Here is a 21,621-nt window from a genome sequence, read left to right as displayed (position 1 = left end):
ATCAAGGAGAGAAGCAACTTAGAACTAAGGAGAAATTTCCTGGCAGTGAGAACAATTAACCAGTGGAACAACTTGCCTCCAGAAGTTGTGAATGCTTCAACACTGGAAGTTTTTAAGAAAATGTTGGATAACCAATTGTCCGAAATGGTTATAGGGTTTCCTGCCTGGACAGGGGGTTGGACTAGAAGACCTCCAAAGTCCCTTCCAACTCTCTTATTCCATTCTGTTTTCTGTCCTATCCCGCTTTCTATTCTATTCTACTCTACTCTACTCTATTCTATTCCATCCTATCCTATCCTGTTTCCTATCCTATCCTATCCTATCCTATCCTATCCTATCCTATCCTATCCTATCCTATCCTATCCTATCCTATCCTTTCCTATTCAAGGGACCATTTATGAAGCTTCTTTTACCAGCCAAATGATCCCACACAGCCCGAACCGCCAACATCCAGCAGCCACGCACACCCCACCCCAAATAACAGCAGTGCCAATTGTCACCTTAATTCCTATACACCTTAACGCACCTAAAACAGGTGCGTTAAGCCCCTTTCTTGGCTGTAAGGTAAAGGTAAAGGTTCCCCTTGCACATTTGTGCTAATCGTTCCCGACTCTACGGGGCGGTGCTCATCTCCGTTTCAAAGCCGAAGAGACAGCGCTGTCCGAAGACGTCTCCGTGGTCATGTGGCCGGCATGACTCGACGCCAAAGGCCCACGGAAACGTTGTTCCCTTCCCACCAAAGGCGGTCCCTATTTTTTTCTCCTGGCATTTTTTTTTAACGTGCTTTCGGTTGGCAGAAGCTGGGACCAATTAATGGGAGCTCACCCCGTTCCGCGGTGCTAGGGATTCGAACCGCCGAACTGCCGACCTTTCGATCGGCAAACTCAGCGTCTTAGCCACAGGAGCCACCGCTCTATCCCTACTTCTTGGCTGTCGAAAAGCACAAAAGGAAGAATGAAAAAGAAAAAAAGAAAAGAAAAAAATCAGGAATCACTCAACGGTGATTCTCAAATTTGGGCAGAAACATTTATCCAAAATGTTGAGACAGCCCCCCCCCCCCTCCATTCCTGCCAATCATCTCACCCATCGGCCCCTTCCACCTCCCTCTTCAGAGGCACGTGGGTCTCTGACCTGGCTGAACTTCCGCGCCCCACCTGTGCTTTGGCCATTTACCTGCCTGACCCGAGAAAGGGGTTCCTCCGGTTTTCGGCTTTCCTCTTCGTCCGATTCTTCCCTCTTGCGCGAGATGACGCAACTTTTGCCTGGCGAAAGAACAAAACGTCCGTTTCATTATTATTATTATTTTTTACACTCGTATGGGCTTACGCTCATAAAATACAGGCAGTCCTCGACATGCGACCACAGTGGTCGCTAAATGAACGGTTGTTAAGTCGAGGACTGCTTTGCCCCTTACAGGAAGGCCTCGACGTACCACCAGGATCGAGGCCAAGATTTCGGTGGCCGAGTGAGACAGTCGTTAAGCGAGCTTGGACCCCCCCGTTGGACAGCTTTTCTCAGGGTGAAGAGAATCGCTGCGGTCAATGAGTTGGTAACTGAGGTCGCTAAGCGAAACGGGCTTCCCCATCGACTGTGCTTTTGTTAGAAGGTCACAAATGGAGATTGATTCCATGATCCCAGGGTGCTGCAGCCGTCATAACTATGAATTCAAAGAACTGAATTTTGATTATGTGAGGGGGTTTTGATTATGTGAGGGGATTTTGATGACGTGAGGAGATTTTGATGACGTGAGGAGATTTTGATGACATGAGATTTTGATGACGTGAGGAGATTTTGATGACGTGAGGAGATTTTGATGACGTGAGGGGATTTTGATCACGTTGAGGGGATTGGAAAAATTATTTCAGTATAAGCAGTGCTCGGTTTAGAACAGTTTGTTTAGTGACCGCTCAAAGTTACAACTGCACTGAAATAAAAGTCTCTTATCGCCATTTTTCACTTAACAAACCAGGTTGCTAAATTTAATCGGCTGCAGTGATTCACTTATGGCAAGAACGTTCGTAAAATGGGGGGCAAAACACAATAATTGCTTCACTTAATAACAGAAATCTTGGGCTTAATTGCGGTCGTAAAATCAAGCACAGAGGGGGTGCTTCCGTTCTCTCTGAGCTTGCTGGTTTTCTTGCAGATGTTTCCTGACCCAACTAGTTAACAGCATCACTGCTAGCCAAGGACTACATATATTGTATTTTTTTAAAAAAGGCGACACAATAAAAAACTGCAGAGAAGAAAACCCTGCTTAACACAGGAAGAAGAGCCGAGTCAAGAGAACAGGCGACAAACTTCTCTCTGCCACTTTATATATTTTTTTGCCAATTTCTTTCACCTTCTGTTTTTCTCTCAACCACTGATCATCCATTTTTGGAGAAGCATTTTGGTGTGTTTTTTTGTTTTTTTGTTTTTTTTTGGAGAAGCATTTCTTCCAAGATTGTCTGGATTGTAATAACCATCCCCCTCAAATTCTCACGTCTTTTGTTTCCCTGGTTTAATTGATCCAGCATCATTGCTTATTATAGTGATAGCTAATCTTTTTTTTGCCATCGCATGCCAAAAGCGTGGGGAGCGTGGGCGGTCACATGTGTGCGTGCCCACACCCATAATTCTATATGCCCCGTGTGCACGTGACACACACACCCCGCGCTCCCCCCGCTTTTGGCACGTGATGGCACGGTAGGCCTGTTTTTTGCTCTCCCCATGCTCCAGAGCCTTTCTAGGAGCCTGGGGAGGGCGAAAACGGCTTTCCCCACCCCGCCAGGCCCTCCGGAGGCAGGAAACAGCCTGTTTCCCTACTTCCGGTGGGCCCAGAAAGACCCGAAAATCAACTGGCCGGCACGCATATGCACCCTGGAGCTGAGCTCCCGTGCCCACCGATATGGCTCTGCGTGCCATCACGGGCTTATTAGAATAAACCCTTGAAAATATTGCCAATATTTTTTCTCTTTCCTTTTTTTTTTTTCTCATAAAAAAGTTTTATTTTTACAATCATGTCAAACAACTCATCCAATGTACAGTTATATACAATTAGTCGGGCTTGTCCAGTCACCACCCCCCTTTTTAACACTCTTCCCTCTTCTACCTTCTTTTATTTTCCTAACCTTCCTCTCCTTCTCTTATCTACATCCTCTCCTCCCTCCACCCTACACCTTCCTTCTCCCTCTTCTACCCCTCTTCCTTCCTCTTCTCCTCTTTCCTACCTCCTACTCTCTCCTCTTTTCTCCCTCCCCACCGTTCTAAAATGGTAACTGGGCAGACCCGACCCTACATTAATTATATTTATACATCTTCAATAATCCCTGTACGTTAACCATCACTCCATCTCTAGCCTCAACTCCCCAATTCCCCTCCCCCTTACCCCCCACCCCGACTTCCCAGAACAAAATGCAGGGTATCAAAACTAACAATCATAATCTAAAATAATTCCTAAATTATAATCTCTAGTCACACCACACTTAATCACACTCTCAATTCCCCTCTCCTTCAGAAATATATCTAATACAAAATATTTCCTAAATTTACTCATATGCTATTCGATATTTTTTTTATCTGATACTTATTTTGAATATAATCAATCCACATTTCCCATTCTAAAATATATTTTTCTTGTGTATAGTCTTTCAAGTAAGCAGAGATTTTTGCCATTTCTGCCAGATTTTTTCTCTTTCCTTATGAGAGGACCCAACGGCTTCAGATCATGTACAAGTGGTCCTTGACTTACAACGGTACGTTTTCTGACCGTTCAGAGTTACCACAGCGCTGAAAAAAAAAAAAAAGAAACCGATTGTATTTTTTGGACTATAAGACGCACGTTTTTTTTTTTTGTCTCCCAAAAGATGGTGAAAATGTCTGGCCGTCTTATAGACCAGCCGTTTTTCGGCCTCCGCACGCCTCATTTTCGGCCATTTTTTCAGCCCGTTTTCAAAGCTTTTTTTTTCAGCCCATTTTCAGGACTTTTTTGGCACGTTTCCAGGGCTTTTTTTGGCCCGTTTTGGGGACTTTTTTCAGCTTGTTTTTTCCAAAAAAAAAGGACCCCCCCCCAAAAAAAAGTAGCCTCGAATTGGGCAGAAAAAGAGGGCAGAAATAGGGGCACGTGGAGGCCAAAAACGTTTTTGTTGTTTTCCTCTTAGGTGCGTCTTATAGTCCGAAAAATAGGGTGGGCGTGCTTTTCACACTTACGACTGCTGCTCCACCCGCCATGGCCGCGTGATCCAAATCCAGGCGCTTGGCAACTGACTCACATTTATGACGGTTGCAGAGTCAAGCGATGATCCCCTTCAGCGACCGTTCGACAAGCAAAGTCAACGGGGAAGACAGATTCACTTTAATGATGGGGTGACTAACAGATTAACAAGAGTCGGAAGGGACCTTATAAAGGTCATCTAGTCCAGGGGTCCCCAACCTTTCGGATCTCAGGGACCACTAAATTCATAATTTTAAATCCCGCGGACCACTAATAGGATCTGCCTAATGACCGGCCGGGTGGGCGTGGCTAGGTGGTCATGTGACTGGGTGGGTGTGGCCAACTCAATGTCACGCACGTCACGGGACAGCTCGCCAGCCTTTACTCGCCCCTCCCACCCACTCCTTGCCTGCCCGCCTGGGCTCCTTAGGGCCCTAACAGGAAGCAGCTGTTGGAGCTAAGCAGCCACCATGAGAAAGAATTGGCAAAACAGCTGGCTCAGTTCAAATTGGATCTGGCTGAGAAGGAGGCTCAGCTGAAGCACGTCACTGAGGACTAGAAGCATAGGCTTTCCAAGCAGAAGGAAGACCTGCAGAACTGTGAGGCCAGGTACAGGCACCTGAAGGCTCAGTGGGCTGAGATGGTCAGCCAGTTCCAGGCCATGATGCAGTCCCACTGGAATGAGGCCCTCCGGCTCTTTGCCACCAGTAGCTCCACCCTTCGCCCAAAGCCCCATACAAGGAAGCTGAAGCAGACCCCCAAGTTGGAATTTCAGCCCCCCTCCGACCCACACAAAGAGACCCTGAAGGGGGAGACTCTCTGCAGCAACACAAATGTTCGTTGTATGCATCCGGCCCAGGGGCTGTAGTTTGAGGAACTTTAATTTAATTTAATATAAAAAATGCCAATAATTTTTCTGGGGACCATCAAAATTTTCTCACGGACCACCAGTAGTCCACAGACCACCAGTTGGTGACCGCTGATCTAGTCCAACCCTCCAGCTCAAGCAGGAGACTTCTTTGTGGTGGCTCCTTCTCTGAAGAACATCATACTCGAAGATAAGATCACTCAACCACTCACCCCCCCCCCAACTTTGACATCCTTTTGCAAAGTCCCGATGATGTGGTTCTGCCAATGGACCTGGAGACCTCCAAGTGGCTGGTCTGATTGTGGTCACATGGGGGTTTATTGGGGTTGCATCTTGGTAAGCCACTTGCTTAGATAAGCTTTCATGAGCTGTCAGCCATAATCATCAAAATGATGACAAATCAAGGCGGGAACTATCTCGCCTTTGCACATAATGAGTCTATCTCATATATTAGTTTCACCTTTTAAGCTGCATTACTGAAATAAATGAACTTTTGCACGATATTCTAATTTTTTGAGTTTTACCTGTACATATATAGAGAGAGACAGAGATAGAGAGACAGAGACAGAGAGGGAGACAGAGAGAGAGAGAGAAAGAAAGACAGGGAGAGACAGAAAGAGAGAGTTACAGACAGAGATAGAAAGAGAGGCAGAGACAGAGACAGACAGAGAGAGACAGACAGAGACAGAGATGCAGAGATACAGACAAAGAGAGAAAGAAAGAGAGAGCGAGAAATACAGAGAAAGGAAGACAGGGAGAGACAGAAAGAGACAGAAATAGAGAGGGAGACAGAAAGAGAGGCAGAGACAGACAGAGAAAGAGACAGAGAGAGAGAAAGAGAGACAGAGAAAGAGAGAGACAGACAGACAGAGAGACAGAGGTGCAGAGATACAGATGCACAGAGACAGAAAGAGAGAGCGAGAGAGAAAGAAAGAGAGAGCGAGAGATACAGAGAAAGGAAGAGGGAGAGACAGAAAGAGACAGATACAGAGAGAAAGAGAGAGAGAGACAGAGGAAGAGACAGAGACAGAAAGAAAGACAGAGAGAGACAGACAGATAGATAGAGAGGCAGACACACAGAGAGACAGAGAGAGAGAGAAAGAGACACAGAAAGATAGAGAGAGAGACAGAGAGACAGAAAGAACGAGAGACACACAGAGAAAGAGACACAAAGAGAGACACAAAGAGAGAGAGAGACACACATATATAGACATAGACATACATACAAATTATATACCTACACCCATACCTATAAATACATATAAATGTTAAATCACGTAAGAGGAAAGAAGAAGCTGGAGTCACAGAGAGTTGGGCGGTCACATACATTTTCTTAATAAATAATCTCTCAGCTTAAGGATGAGTCTCATCAGCTGTTTTTAAAGCTAACACAGGATTTGCGAGAACGTTATCCTTCCGGCTCTCCAAGCAAGAGTTAGGACAGACGGTCCTTGGCTGATGACGGCCGTCGAGACCAGCATGTCTGTTTCTAAGCGAGAGTGTTTTAGCAAGAGCCTCCACAGTTAAATGGACCGCACGGTTGTCAGGGAATTTTGGCGTCTCTCCCCCCCCCCGTTGACTTTGCCCTGTTGGGAGTCGGCTGGGAAGGTCGCAAATGGCGATCGGAGGATGACGGGATGTCGCGACCGTCATAAACACATGCCGGTCTCCAAGCACCCAAATTTTTATCACGTGATCCTGGGGATGTTGTAAGTGGTTGGAAGCATGAAGACCATCGGTTAAGTTGCTTTTTTCAGGGGCGTTTTAACTTAGACTGGTTTTGAATGGAATGCTAAAAGGAACGGTTGTTGAGGACTAGGTACATGTAACGGTGAAGCAGGGGTGAAATGCTCCTGGTTCGGACCGGATCGCCCGAGCTGGTAGTGCTGGTGGTGGGTGGTTCGGAGAACCGGTAGTAAAAATTCCTGCCCCGCCCCCCAGCTGAGCCGTGTGATCATCAGAGGTTTTTTGTTTTTTGCTTTTAAAAATATTTTTCTTCGGGTGAAAAAATGCTTTTAAAGTTAAAAAAAAAAGCCTCTGATGATGGCATGGCTCAACTGGAATCATCACAACCCTTTAAAAGCATTTCTTCTACAACCTCTTTGGCCAAAGAGGTTGTAAAAAAAAATGCTTTTAAAAGGTTCTGGCGATCAGGCAACTCAGCTGGGATTGTCAGAAGCCTTTAAAAGCCTTTTTTTTCCTCTGACGATCTCAGCTGAGTTGCCTGATCGACAGAACCTTTTAAAAGCATTTTTTTTCTACAACCTCTTCGGCCAAAGAGATTGTAGAAAAAAAATGCTTTTAAAAATAAATAAATAAATAAATAAAAAGGTTGGCCGCGCCCACCCAGTCACATTACCCCCACCAAGCCACGCCCACAGAACCGGTAGTAACAAATTTTACATTTCACCCCTGCGGTGAAGGCATTGTACCAGCATCAAGGGAGATCCAGGATCCAGACCTCCCTTAGCCACAAAAACTTTCTCAGTGGCTTTTGGTCAGTCCCTTCCCTTAGCTCAATCTCACAGAAAAGGAAAGGAAAGAGGAAAGGAAAGGAAAGGAAAGGAAAGGAAAGGAAAGGAAAGGAAAGGAAAGGAAAGGAAAGGAAAGGAAAGGAAAGGAAAGGAAAGGAAAGGAAAGGAAAGGAAAGGAAAGGAAAGGAAAGGAAAGGAAAAGAAAGGAAAGGAAAGAGAAAAGAGGAAGGAAAAGGAAGAGGAAGAGGAGAAAGAGAAGGAAAAGGAAAGGAACAGAGACAGTTTGGTCTAGTGGTTAAGGCACCAGGCTAGAAAGCAAGTTTTCGTTCTTCCTTAGGCATGAAAGCCGGCTGGGTGACTTTGGGTCAATCTTCAAGAGAGTGGGAGTTCTAGTCCCGCCTTGGCATGAAAGCCGGCTAGGTGACTTTGGGCCAATCACCAGGAGAGTGGGAGTTCTAGTCCTGCCTTAGGCATCAAACCCAGTTGGGTGTCTTTGGGCCAATCCCTCTCTCGCAGCCCAACCCACCTCCCAGGGTTGTTGTTGTGAGAAAAAAGGAAGGCGTGTCGGATATGTTGGCCACTTTCATTTGTAAAAAAATAAAATAAAAGATGGGATACAAATCCATCCATCCATGGATGGAAGATAATAGATCCGTTTGTTGCAAGGCCTTTTTTTTTTTTTTTTGCACGCTCGGCTACCGTAAAGATTTCTTCCTGATCCGACAGAGTTCAGAAGGAAGCGTGAAACAGAAGAGGCCCGAAGATGAGTTTGGTTAAGACAACAAGCTGGTTTCTCCCCGCCCCCCCCCAAATGAATTATGGCTTAAGAGCAGGGAGGGCAGGGAGGGCATGGGACAAACTCCACTTACTCTCTAGGTCAGCGGCTTCCCGAGCTTCCCGTTCCAGACGCTGCCTCAGCAGCTCCTGCTGTTTTTCCAGATATTGCTTAATGATGGTGTTCTGGCTCATTTCTTCCCCGATCTGGGTGGACGCGGGAGAGAAAACAGGCGTCAGAAGTGCAAAGCACGGGAAACACGGATCTAGAGCAAGGAACTCCAGACTTTTAAGACTTTGTGGACTTCCACAGCCATGCGGTGGAATTATGGCGAGTTCAATTCCGTAAGATTTGAAGTTGCCAAATTTGTTTGGTTTTTTTTAATTGCTTTTTTCTAACAAACAGAAAAAAAAAAACATTATTCCACCCTTGTGCTATACATAAAAAAGGAAGATTTGGGTCTTCGGATATGTCCTCATGATTGCCAAAATCCACGTTCTCGAGGTACAGGTACCGAGGCGTCCAATTTTCCAAGCGCATAGTCCACGAATGGTTTCCAAATCTTCCAGAAAATATCTTCTTTATACACACCACTTCTAATTTTAATATCACATGTCATTTTATCATTTAAAGCTAATTTCCACATTTCAGAATTCCACTCTTCTATTCTAAAAATCACATCTAGTTTCCAATATCTAGCTATTATAATTCTACCTATTATAATCATAATTCTAATCAATTCTTTTTCATATTTTGTTAATTCTATTTCCTTAATTACCAACAATAATATAGTTTCCACTCTCAATATTATTACTTTCCCCATCATTTCAAATATCATTTTCTCCAATTGTTGCCAAAACTTTTAACCTTATCACATTTATACCACATATGTTCATAAGTCCCCAATTCCATCTCACATCTCCAACATTTTTTACTAATTTTTTTATCCATTTGTGACAATCTTACTGGAGTCAAATACCATTTCCAAACAACTTTATAATTATGCTCTTTAATCCTTATAGATAAAGTTCTCATAATTCTACTATTCCAATTCACATTCCAATCTGACTCTGGTATTTCAATATTAAGATCTTTTTCCCAATTTGTCCTCATCACTCTTTGTAATTTTTCATCAGAGTTTATAATCTTATAAACCCTACTAACGAGTCCCTTTAGCCCAATTTCATCTTTCATAATCCGAGATACTAAATATTCAAATTCAGTTTCACATCTATTTATCGAATAGTTTTCCCTTAATTTTTTTGTCCATTTTTCTATCTGTATTTTTTCAAAAACCAAAATTTGGCAACCAAGTTGCCAAATTTGGAGAACCGATCTAGAGTGAGGCCTGGCACACTTCTCAGGCATGGAAGCCACAGAAGAAGGGATACAAGAGATGAGTGGTAATTAAGTCTTCTGTTGAGGACCACAAGCGCGCCAAACTCTTATGATTAATTTCCATGTGAACTGGGAAAGAAGAGAGGGGGAGAAAAAAAGGAAGTAGTCCGAGGACTGTGTTCTGACCTAGGTTTCCCCAGCAGCAGAAATCGAGTCCTCGTCCCGGTAAATCCCTTTTATTTCATTTACAGTGAATTCCTCTCCAGCAAAGTCTTTCCTCTCCCAGAGTCTTTCAAGATCGTTCACAATTACCGACCTTTAGCAGGCTTGGAGAGTGGCCAGGCCGATATCTTTTAGATGCAAGGATGTAAGAATGAACTAATGGTCTCCTGCAAACTCCACTCCCCTTTTATTCCCTATGGAAGAAGCCATTCACCGTCTACCTGTGGCTTTACTCCTGAGTCGACCCTTGTTCCTTAGCTGTTCCCTTCTCCTGGCAGTTCTGCGCATGCGGACACTTGGAACAGGCTCCAGCTGTTCAGCTGCCTCACTGATGTCTGACTCCGAAGGCAGCTGATAACTGGCATACGGCCCTGGCCCCTGCTCTGCCTCCGATGCAGAGCCCTCATCAGAGCCTTCCCCAGAATCCAGGATTGGCCCATGTTCCTCCCCAACCTCCTCACTGTCCAAATCTGTTGCCAGATCCACTGGTCGCTGGCAGGACTGGCTCAACCATAGAGAAAGGATGGGCTGACACATCTTACCTGGGAATTGGGTTGGAAGGTGGTGTGGGGGGTTGAATGCTTCTGTAGGTTTTCAAGCATCAGGGCCTACAAACGAAAGAGGAGATGAGATTAGAGAAGGTCTCTAGAATGCCCTCAACAGGTCCAAGTTCTGCACTCATCTTCCACTTACAGGATTGCTTACACAGTAAAGTTGGAGATCTTCTAGTCCAACCCCCTTGCTCAAGGAGACCCTACATCATTCCAGACACTTGCTGTCCAATCGCCTCTTAAAAACCTCCCGGGTTGGAGCACCCACAACTTCTGGTGGCAAGCCGTTCCACTGGTTTAATTTGTTCTCACCGTTAGGAAATTTCTTCCTAACAAACAGGAAGCAGCAGGTGAAGCTAAGAAGAATCACACCAGATACCTGTACAATCAGCACAGGCCCCACCCCCAAGGCTGTGGGCTCTCCCCACTTCTCTTCTCTCTGTATACCAATGACTGCATCTCTAACGATCCATCTGTTAAACTACTGAAGTTGGCAGATGACACGACAGTGATCGGTCTCATTCGAGACAATGATGAATCCGCATACAGTCGGGAGGTTGAACAAGTAGCCTCATGGTACAATCGGAACAATCTGGAACTGAACGCACTCAAAACTGTAGAAATGGTGGTAGACTTTAGGAGAAACCCTTCCATACTTCCACCTCTAACAATACTAGACAACACAGTATCAACAGTAGAGACCTTCAAATTTCTACGTTCTACCATATCGCAAGATCTAAAATGGGCAGCTAACATCAAAAACGTCATCAAAAAAGCACAACAAAGAATGTTCTTTCTGCGCCAACTCAGGAAGCTCGAACTGCCCAAGGAGCTGCTGATTCAGTTCTACAGAGGAATTATTGAGTCTGTCATTTGCACCTCTATAACTGTCTGGTTCGGTTCTGCAACCCAACAAGACAGACACGGACTTCAGAGGATCATTAGAACGGCAGAAAAAAAAATGGCTACCAACCTGCTTTCCATGGAGGACCTGTATACTGCACGAGTCAAAAGAGGGCTGTAAAAATATTTACTGACCCCTCGCATCCTGGACATAAACTGTTTCAACTCCTACCTTCAAAACGACACTATAGAGCACTGCGCACCAGAACAACTAGACACAAGAACAGTTTTTTCCTGAATGCCATCACTCTGCTAAACAAATAATTCCCTCAACACTGTCAAACTATTTACTAAATCTGCACTATTATTAATCTTCTCATTGTTCCCACCACCCATCTCCTTCCACTTATGACTATATGACTGTAACCTTGTTGCTGGTATCCTTACGATTTATATTGATATTGTTTTCTGATTGCTTATTTGTACCCTATGACTATCATTAAGTGTTGTATCTTATGATTCTTGATGAATGTTTCTTTTATGTACGCTGAGAGCATATGCACCAAGACAAATTCCTTCTTTGTCCAATCCCACATGGCCAATAAAAAATTCTATTCTATTCTATTCTATTCTATTCTATTCTATTCTATTCTATTCTATTCTATTCTATTCTTTTTTTTAATTTGAATTTATATCCCACCCTTCTCCGAAGACTCAGGGCGGCTTACATTGTGTTAAGCAATAGTCTCATCCATTTGTATATTATATACAAAGTCAACTTTTATTGCCCCCAACAATCTGGGTCCTCATTTTACCTACTTTATAAAGGGTGGAAGGCTGAGTCAACCTTGGGCCTGGTGGGACTTGAACTTGCAGTAATTGCAAGCAGCAGTGTTAATAACAGACTGCATTAGCCTGTTGAGCCACCAGAGGCCCTCTATTCTATTCTATTCTAAATTCCAGATTGCTTCTCTCCTTGATTAATTTCCAAAGCATGTGATGCTTTGGAAAATAAGTAGACCTCGTCTTCTTTGGGGCAGCCCCACAAGTACTGGACTACTGCTATCATGTCACCCCCTAAGTCCACCTTATCTCAAGACTGGCCAAACCCAATTTCTGCCACCGTTCTTCACATCTCCACGCCCTTTAATCAGCTTAGTTGCTCTACTCCAGGGGTCTCCAACCTTGGCAACTTTAAGACTTGTGGACTTCAACTCCCAGAATCCCTCAGCCAGCAAAACTGTCAGCCATAATCATCAAAATGATGACAAATCAAGGCGGGAACCATCTCGCTTTGCACGTAATGAGTCTATCTCGTATATTAGTTTCACCTTTTAAGTTGCATTCCTGAAATAAATGAACTTTTGCACGATATTCTAATTTTTTGAGTTTCACCTGTATATCTATATCTACTGTTGTGACCAAGGCCCAAGTAGTGATTACCAAACACTATACAGGCCTGAACAAACTTATTTTATTAAAACAGCTGAGAATTAATCCATTCTCAGTTTAGTCCAAAACAAATTCTTCATAAACAGTCTTGCAGCCTTATCACCAACCTTTGTTACCTTTGGCAACCTGCCAAAGGCTTTTCTTGGCAAAACCCCCACAAAGTTGAAGAGACTCTGACAAGAAGCAATGGAATGCTTTTCCAAAAAGAATCCAACTGGCTCATTGCTGCTCTTTTAAGCCTTATGGGAGGGGCCAATCATCTCCTGGCCTTACTCCTGAGTTGTCCTTTTTGCTTCAGCAGCTCTTGCCTTCTGGCAGCTTTTCTCATGTGTGCACTAGGAACAGGCTCCTCCTGTTCCTCTGCCTCTCTGCTGTCAGCCACTGGAGTCTCTGGAGTCCGCGCATAACTCCCAGATGGCCTTGGCCCCACCTCTGCTTCTGACGCAAAGCCCTCGTCTGGGTCTTCCCCTGACTCCAGGACAGGCCCATTTCCCGCCCCCTCCAGCCTCCTCACTGTCCAACTCCGCTGCCAGGTCTGCAGGCTGCTGGTGGACCACAACATCTACATCTATATTTCATCTTCTCATCCTATATAGGTAATCCTCGCCTTATGACCAGAACGGAGCCCGAAATTTCTGTCGCTAAGCAAAACATTTGCCAAGTCAAATTTTTGCCGTTTTACGACTTTTCTTTACGCAGTTGATAAATGAAGTCACAGCAGTTGTTCAGTGATTAACACGGTTGTTAAGTGAATCTGGCTTTCCCCCCGTTGACTCTGCTTGTCCAAAAATTGCAAAAGGGGATCGCATGACACCAGAACACGGCAACCGTTATAAATATGAGACAGTGGCCAAGTGTCTGAATTTTGATCAACGTGACCGTGGGGATGTTGCAACGGTCATAAGTGTGAAAAACAATGAGTCCCCTTTTTTCAATGCTGTTGTAACTTCGAACGGTCAATAAATGGGTGAGATCATCAGTGGCTTCGGGGTGAGGTATCAACTGTACGCTGATGATACTCAGCTGTACTTTTCCACACTGGGCCACCCCAACGAAGCTGTCGAAGTGCTGTCCCGGTGTCTGGAGGCCGTACGGGTCTGGATGGGAAGAAACAGACTCAAGCTCAACCCCTCCAAGACGGAGTGGCTGTGGATGCCGGCACCCCGGTACAGTCAGCTGCAGCCACGGCTGACTGTTGGGGGCGAGTCACTGGCCCCAATGGAAAGGGTGCGTAACTTGGGCGTTCTCCTGGATGGACGGCTGTCTTTTGAAGACCATTTGACGGCCGACTCCAGGAGAGCTTTTTACCAGGTCCGCCTGGTTCACCAGTTGCGCCCCTTCCTAGACTGCTCTATGCACAGTCACTCATGCTCTCGTGACATCTCGCCTGGATTACTGCAATGCTCTCTACATGGGGCTTCCCTTGAGGAGCACCCGGAGGCTCCAGTTAGTCCAGAATGTGGCTGCGCGGGTGATAGAGGGAGCCCCTCGTGGCTCCCATGTGACACCACTCCTGCGCAGACTGCACTGCCTACCTGTGGCCTTCCGGGTGTGCTTCAAGGTTTTGGTAACCATCTTCAAAGCGCTCCATGGCTTAGGGCAGGGCTACTTACGGGACTGTCTGCTGCCACCGACTGCCTCCCACCGACCCGTGCGCTCTCACAGGGAGGGACTCCTTGGGGTGCCGTCCGCCAGGCAGTGCCGACTGGCGACACCCAGGGGAAGGGCCTTCTCTGTGGGGGCTCCCACCCTCTGGAATGAACTTCCCCTGGGACTCCGTCAACTTCCCGACCTTCGAACCTTTCGCCGCGAGCTTAAGACACATCTATTTATTTGCGCAGGACTGGGCTAGGATTTGAATGTAATTTAGTTTTTAATGGGGTTTTATTATTTTAATTATAAATGTTAATTCGGCCTTATTCAATAAGTTTTTTAATTAATGTTTTATCTTGTATTTATATATGTATATTTGTGTTTTTAATAGGCTGTAAACCGCCCTGAGTCCCTTGGGAGATAGGGCGGTATAAAAATGCGATTAAATAAAATAAAATAAAATAAAATAAAATAAAATAAAATAAATAAATAAATGACTGTTGGAAGTCGAGGACTATCAAACCAAATTTGAAACATAAACTTGATCAGAACCGATTCTGTTTGGGAGAAATTGGCTACAGCACATTCCTCCATCTTTCACACAACCAACCTTTATCTAAACTTTTCACTTGTAGTCTTAACAGTTGAGGCTCAGCGGCAAAGCCACACAAAACACACTGATGAAATAGGACAACTCGCCACGGCCAACTCGCTTCCGGGCAACTCATCACAACCAATTCAACACGGCCAACTTGGCACAGCCAACTTTCTGCAGAAAAACTCGCCGTGACCAACTCGCTGCAGGACAACTTGCCACAGGACAACTCACCACGGGCAACTCGCTTCCAGGCAACTCATCACTACCAATTCAACACGGCCAACTTGGCACAGCCAACTTTCTGCAGAAAAACTCGCCATGACCAACTCGCTGCAGGACAACTTGGCACAGGACAACTCACCACGGGCACTTCCGGGCAACTCATCACAACCAATTTAACATGGCCAATTCACTGCAAGACAACTCACGACAAGCAACTCGCTGTAGGACAATTCACTACAGGACAACTCACCACGGGTAACTCACAACAGGATAACTCACCACAGCCAAGGCAACTCATCACAGCCAACTCACCACGACCAACTCGCTGCAGGACAATTCACCACAGGACAACTCACCACGGGTAACTCACCACAGGACAACTCACCATGGGTAACTTACCACAGGATAACTCACCACAGCCAAGGCAACTCATCACAGCCAACTCACCACGACCAACTCGCTGCAGGACAATTCACCACAGCCAACTCATTTCTGGGCAACACATCACAACCAATTCAACACGACCAACTCGCGGCAAGACAACTCACCACGGCCAAGTCATCACAACCAATTCAACATGGCCAACTCACCACGGCCAACCCGCTTCTGGGCACCTCATCACAACCAATTCAACATGGCACACTCAGCACAACTCTCTGCAGGACAACTCGCCACAATCAACTTGTCACGGCCAACTCACTATGGCCAATTCGCTGCAGGACAATTTAACAATTCTATTTCATTATTTAAAATAAATAATTTTCCAAAAAAAAAAAATTGCCATTCACATTTCATTCTGTCCCCTCCTTTTGCATCCTTTCTTCAATGATTCTATTCTACCGTTTCTTTGATCTTAGAGTAACTCTTCTCCTGCGGTGAGTTGTCCTGTTGCGAGTTGGCCATGGCGATTTGTCATAGACTCCACACTGAAGCGTGTGAATACGGCACTAAGGAAACATGCCGGCTGTCCAAGGTATCTTTTGCCTTGCAGGAGTCTGCTCAAAGCAGCATTTTGTTGTTTTGTTGTTTTTGCAGAAGCGGTTAGGAAGCCATACTGGCAGTCCTTGACTTACAACAGTTCATTTAGTGACCATTCAAAGTTACAACAGCACTGAAAAAAGCGAGCTATGGTTGTTTTTCACACTTACAACCGTTGCAGTATCCACACGGTCACCTGATCAAAATTCAGATTTTTGGCAACTGATTCATGTTTATGACGGTCGCAGTGTCCAGGGATCATGTAATCGATCCCCTTTGGCGACCTTCTGACAAAAGCAAAGTCGATGGGAAGCCTGATTCACTTAACAACCGGGTGACTCACTTAGCAACCGCAGGGATTCACTTTTAACAGCTGTGGCAAGAAAGGTCATAAAACGGGAGCCAAACTCACTCCGCAAATGTCTTCCCTTAGCAACGGAAATCTGGGGATCAATTGTGGTCGTAAGTCGAGGACAACTTGTGTCGGACAATCGTAGGCTGCCTACCTGGGCGACAACCTTGTGAGGTAAATTGCAACAGCAACCTTTTCAAGGAGGGAAACCAAAACTCATTCCGGCATTCCTTGAGTTACGACCATTCGTTTAACAGCAGGTCGAAGTTATGACATCCTCAGAAATATCAGACATAGTTCCCATCCTCAAAGTTGTGACCGTCTCACACTCACACACACACAAACTGTAATTCATACGTTTGGCAACTGGCTCACATTTATGACAGTTTCAGTGTCTGCTGGTCGTGAGATATTTTTTATTTTATTTATTATTATTTTTCGCATTTTTATACCGCCCTATCTCCCTAGGGACTTAGGGCGGTTTACAGCCAGATAAAACATACATATAAATACAAAATAAAACATCAATTAAAAAACTTATTACATAAGGCCGAATATTTAAAAATAGCAATACAAATAATAAAACCCCATTAAAACCAAATTCAAAATTTAAAATTCTAGTCCAGTCCTGCGCAAATAAATAGATGTGTCTTAAGCTCGCGGCGAAAGGTTCGAAGGTCAGGAAGTTGGCGGAGTCCTGGGGGAAGTTCGTTCCAGAGGGTGGGAGCCCCCACAGAGAAGGCCCTTCCCCTGGGTGTCGCCAGTCGGCACTTCCTGGCCGACGGCACCCTGAGGAGTCCCTCTCTGTGAGAGCGCACGGGTCGGTGAGAGGCATTCGGTGGCAGCAGACAGTCCCGTAAGTGAGATCTTGATTTGGCGGCCTCCCTAACCGGCTTCCAACGTACAAGGCCAATCGGACAGGCCAGATCCACTTAATGACCATGCAATTCATTTAATGACCAGGTGATGGCTGCGGTGATTCCCTTGACAGTTGTGGGAAAAACGGTTGTAAAATCAGATCTGTCCAGTGACGACTTTAATGACCGCAATGCTTAGTGACTGAAATTCCAATCCCAATTATGTCGTAAATTGAGGCCTATCTGTATTACTTTTTAAAAAAAAATTAATCTCTTGGTCTTCTCCAGGCGTCTTTAAACCAACTGCCTACAATGGAGTAGCTTAAAGGTAAACCCTAACCCTACATAGCAAAAAAGGCTCTAAGAGTTGTAAACCTAATTTTACGCAGCTTCTTTTCCAAAAACTCTACACTACTAACCAGAGCATACAAAACATTTGCCAGACCTATTCTTGAATACAGCTCACCTCTCTGGAACCCATATCACATCTCTAACATTGATACAATCAAACGCGTCCAGAAATATTTTACAAGAAGAGTTCTCCGCTCATCTGAAAACAACAAAATATCTTATACCACCAGACTTGAAATCCTGGGATTAGAAAACTTAGAACTCCACCGACTCCGACATGACCTGTGTTTAACACACAGAATCATCTACTGCAATGTCCTCCCTGTTAAAGACTACTTCAGCTTCAATCGCAATAATACAAGAGCAAACAACAGATTCACACTTAATGTCAACCGCTTCAAACTTGATTGCAGAAAATATGACTTCTGTAACAGAGTTGTTAACGCTTGGAACTCACTACCTGACTCTGTGGTCTCTTCTCAAAATCCCAAAAACTTCAACCAAAAACTGTCTACTATTGACCTCACCCCATTCCTAACAGGACTATAAGGGGCGTGCAGAAGAGCACAAAAGTGCCTACCGTTCCTGTCCTATTGTTCCCTTTCATTATATCAAATTAATATAGTTATTGCATACTTTTACTTATATAAATGTTTTTCTTTTATGATGTGTTGTTGTTTTATATCGAGGTTTACTTATACTGTTGTGACAAAATAAAATAAAAATAAAATAAAAAAATAAAAAAAAATTCAACAGGATTAAATGCCATATTACCGTGTTTCCTTGAAACTAAGACCTCTCCGGATAATAAGCCCAAACGGGCTTTTGAGCGCATGTGATAAAATACGCCATTTCCTCTGGTTGCTTGCAGCGCAAACAACACAAGGTGATGAGGCGAGGCTGGAGGGGGGGAGGGGGAGAACATGCCCTCGCCCCCGTTGTTTGCGCTGGCCGCCGCCGCTGCCACTCTGATGTGTCCCGCCGCTGCCTCGTGGAGCAGGGACTCTGCAAGGCTTGTACCATTGCACGCACGAACGGCAGCACTGCTCTCGAGGTTCGACATACCGGCGCAGCTGCGAGCGGCAGGACACTAGCTGTGCAGGTATGATGAAGCTCGCAGCGGTGTTGCCATTCGTGCGGGCAACGGCACAACAAGCCTTGCAGAGTCTTGCTCCACGAGGCAGCGATGGGATATGTCAGGGCAGCGGTGACCATCTGTTGTGGTCCGTCAGCAGCCTACGAAGCTGGCAACGGAGTCTGAAAACGATGAGGCTGAGGTGGGGCCAGGGCCATCGGGAAGCGAGGTGTTGACTTCAGAGCCTCCAGAGATTGATAGTAGTGAGGCAGAGGAACAGGAGGAGCCTGTTCCTAATGTACGCATGAGAAGAGCTGCCAGAAGGCAAGAGCAGCTCAAGCAAAAAGGACAACTCGGGAGTAAGGCCAAGAGATGATTGGCCCCTCCCGTAAGGCTTAAAACAGATCAGCACCAGCGTTTCAGCTTTGCTGGAAAACAATGTTGTAGCTGCATCTTCTGCTTCGGCTTTGTATACGTCTTTGTTTTTGTGGCTTCTGGATGTTTGTTAGGAAGGGCCTTTGGCAGTTTGCCTAATAGGACTAAGGTCTGTGAGATAACTGAGGAATTTGTGTTGGGTGGCATTTGTTTGTTTGAGTTGAACAAGGCTGGGAATGAAGTAATTCCCAGCTGTTCGAATAAAGTTTGTTTTTCCACGGACCAAGTTTATTACTACCTACTTGGGCCTGAGTCACACCACCACCCGCTCGGCCGGCACAAAGAACAAGGAGGGGAGGCGATGGCGGCGAAGGGACATCCAGCCTCACGCTCGCCGCCTCCTGCACCCCCAAATAAGAAGACACCCCTCGATAAGGCGGCCAAGCCTTTATTTTGGGGTTCAAAAGAAAATAAGACTTATTTTCGGAAAAGACGGTAGGTAGTACAACTAAATGTTCTCTCCTAGGAGAGATTATGGTCGTAGAAGCGAACCAATGAGGTTCGCCATAGAAGCAAACCAATTATTTAACAAGCTAAATTAATCTGCCGTCAAATCAACAGGCTACTTATACTTCCAGGAAACAACATTCACAGGAATGAAATATGGGGATCCGTTACCTAGACAGGTGATCCTCAACTTACAACCGTTCATTTAGCAACCATTCAAAGCGACAACGGCACTGAAAAAAAGGGAGTTTTTTTGGCAGTTTTTTCATAAGTTACGACCATTGCAGCATCCCCCCCATGGTCACGTGATCAAAATTCAGATGCTTGGCCACTGACTCATCGTTGTGGCGGTCACAGCGTCCCGGGGGTGTGTGAGTCACGTGATCCCGTTTTTGCAACCTTCTGGACAAGCAAAGTCAAGGCGGAAGCCTGATTCACTTAACAACTGTGGTGAGAAAGGTCGTAAAATGGGGGCCAAACTCACTCTGCAAATGTCTTCCCTTAGCAACAGAAATCTGGGGCTTGTTGGTGGTCGTAAGTCGAGGAAGACTTGCGTCGGACAATTGTATCCTAACTGCGTGAGGTAAGTTGTGAGGTAAATCACAATAGCAACCTTTTCAAGGAGGGAGACTGAAAGCCAGATTCACTTAACAACTAGGTTACTAACGTAACGACTGCAGAGACCAACTTAAACAAATGTGGCAAGGAAGGTCATAAAACAAGGCAAAAACTCATTGAAGTGTCTGGCTTAGCAAGAGAGATTTGAGGCTGAACTGTGGTCATAAGTTGAGGACTACCTGTATAGCAGTGCTTCTCCACATACAAGCAGGAACATATTTTACTAATTTTTTATTGATATAATTTTTTATTTAACATCCCAAAGTGCTTGGTGAACAGTGTATTGTCCGGGTCAACATATTTTACACACAATTTTAATAGTGAAGAGTAGCATTTAAATATACATAATCCTAATCTTTCAATCTTTCATAATAGTACATTAGAATTACGATGTATACCCGGTTTCCCTGAAAATAAGTCCTAGCATGATTTTTCAGGATGCTCATAATATAAGCCCTACCTGCAAAATAAGCCGCAGTTAAGATTGTCAGCCAGATGGGTGCATTTAGTACCTTATTTCCCTGAAAAAAAAAGACCCAACTGGAAAATAAGCCCTAGCATGATTTTTCAGGATGCTCATAATATAAGCTCTACGCCCAGAATAAGCCCCAGTTAAGATTGTCAGCCAGATGGACACATTTAGTACTGTATTTCCCCTAAAATAAGACGTAACTGGAAAATAAGCCCTGAAGTGTCTTTTGGAGCAAAAATTAATATAAGACCCGGGTCTTATTTTCGCAGAAAACATGGTACACAAGTGTTAGAAAAACTTCTAACATTTGTGCATACATAGCAATTATAAAGTTCTATTATATTTCAGTATACATAATACTATTTTCCCAATTTCTACTTTCTACTTTTTTTTAAACCACCATAACCACCATATTAAAAAAATATTCTATATCTATCCATCATCTCTTGCTCTTTTTGGAATTTCAACTCTTATTAACATCTTTATTAACATCTTTCAAAGCAGGGACATATTTAATAGGTTCATATGTTTGCTTATGCCATTGGTTATTGATACCAGAACAGCGAAAGACTCAGGCCAATATCAAACAAACAAACTATATCGTGTGGCTTCAACGAGGCTAAGAGGGCAAAGGGTAAAAAGAGAACTTCAAAAACTCATATTTTTTTTTCCAGTCTGCAAGCTCATTAAATAATCCTAAAGCATACATACTTTTATATCTTTAATGTACGTAATCTAAGAGCATTTTTGTGGGGATAAAACATTGTGGAGCAAAGCTGTAGAAAAATGCAGTAAAATCTGTTTCGGGACATTTTTGAACGGCTGCGAATTTCTGTACATTGTTAATTCAAAATATCTAATACCGTTTCTTGGCTGAAAATCAGCAGCACTAGAATAGGAAAAAA

The 21,621-nt window shown here is 44.6% G+C and overlaps 1 protein-coding gene across 2 annotated transcripts in view; it reads right to left on the bottom strand.

Annotated features, from left to right (window-relative positions):
- ACIN1 (apoptotic chromatin condensation inducer 1) overlaps positions 1-21,621 on the bottom strand; it is a 73,759-nt gene that overhangs the window by 45,866 nt on the left and 6,272 nt on the right. For both annotated transcript variants that reach the window (XM_058183923.1, XM_058183922.1), the window contains exons 2-4: positions 10,415-10,480; positions 8,407-8,518; positions 1,174-1,262 (exon numbers count right to left, since the gene is read on the bottom strand). In XM_058183923.1, the coding sequence (XP_058039906.1) occupies positions 1,174-1,262; positions 8,407-8,518; positions 10,415-10,474 (261 nt within the window). In that variant the 5' untranslated portion in view covers positions 10,475-10,480. The remainder of the gene's footprint in view (positions 1-1,173; positions 1,263-8,406; positions 8,519-10,414; positions 10,481-21,621) is intronic.

The sequence above is a fragment of the Ahaetulla prasina genome, chromosome 4 (assembly GCF_028640845.1).
Source record: "Ahaetulla prasina isolate Xishuangbanna chromosome 4, ASM2864084v1, whole genome shotgun sequence".
Taxonomy (NCBI): Eukaryota; Metazoa; Chordata; class Lepidosauria; order Squamata; family Colubridae; genus Ahaetulla; species Ahaetulla prasina.
The sequence above is the reverse complement of the archived record's forward strand: the minus strand, read 5'-3'. Positions and strand labels throughout refer to the sequence as shown.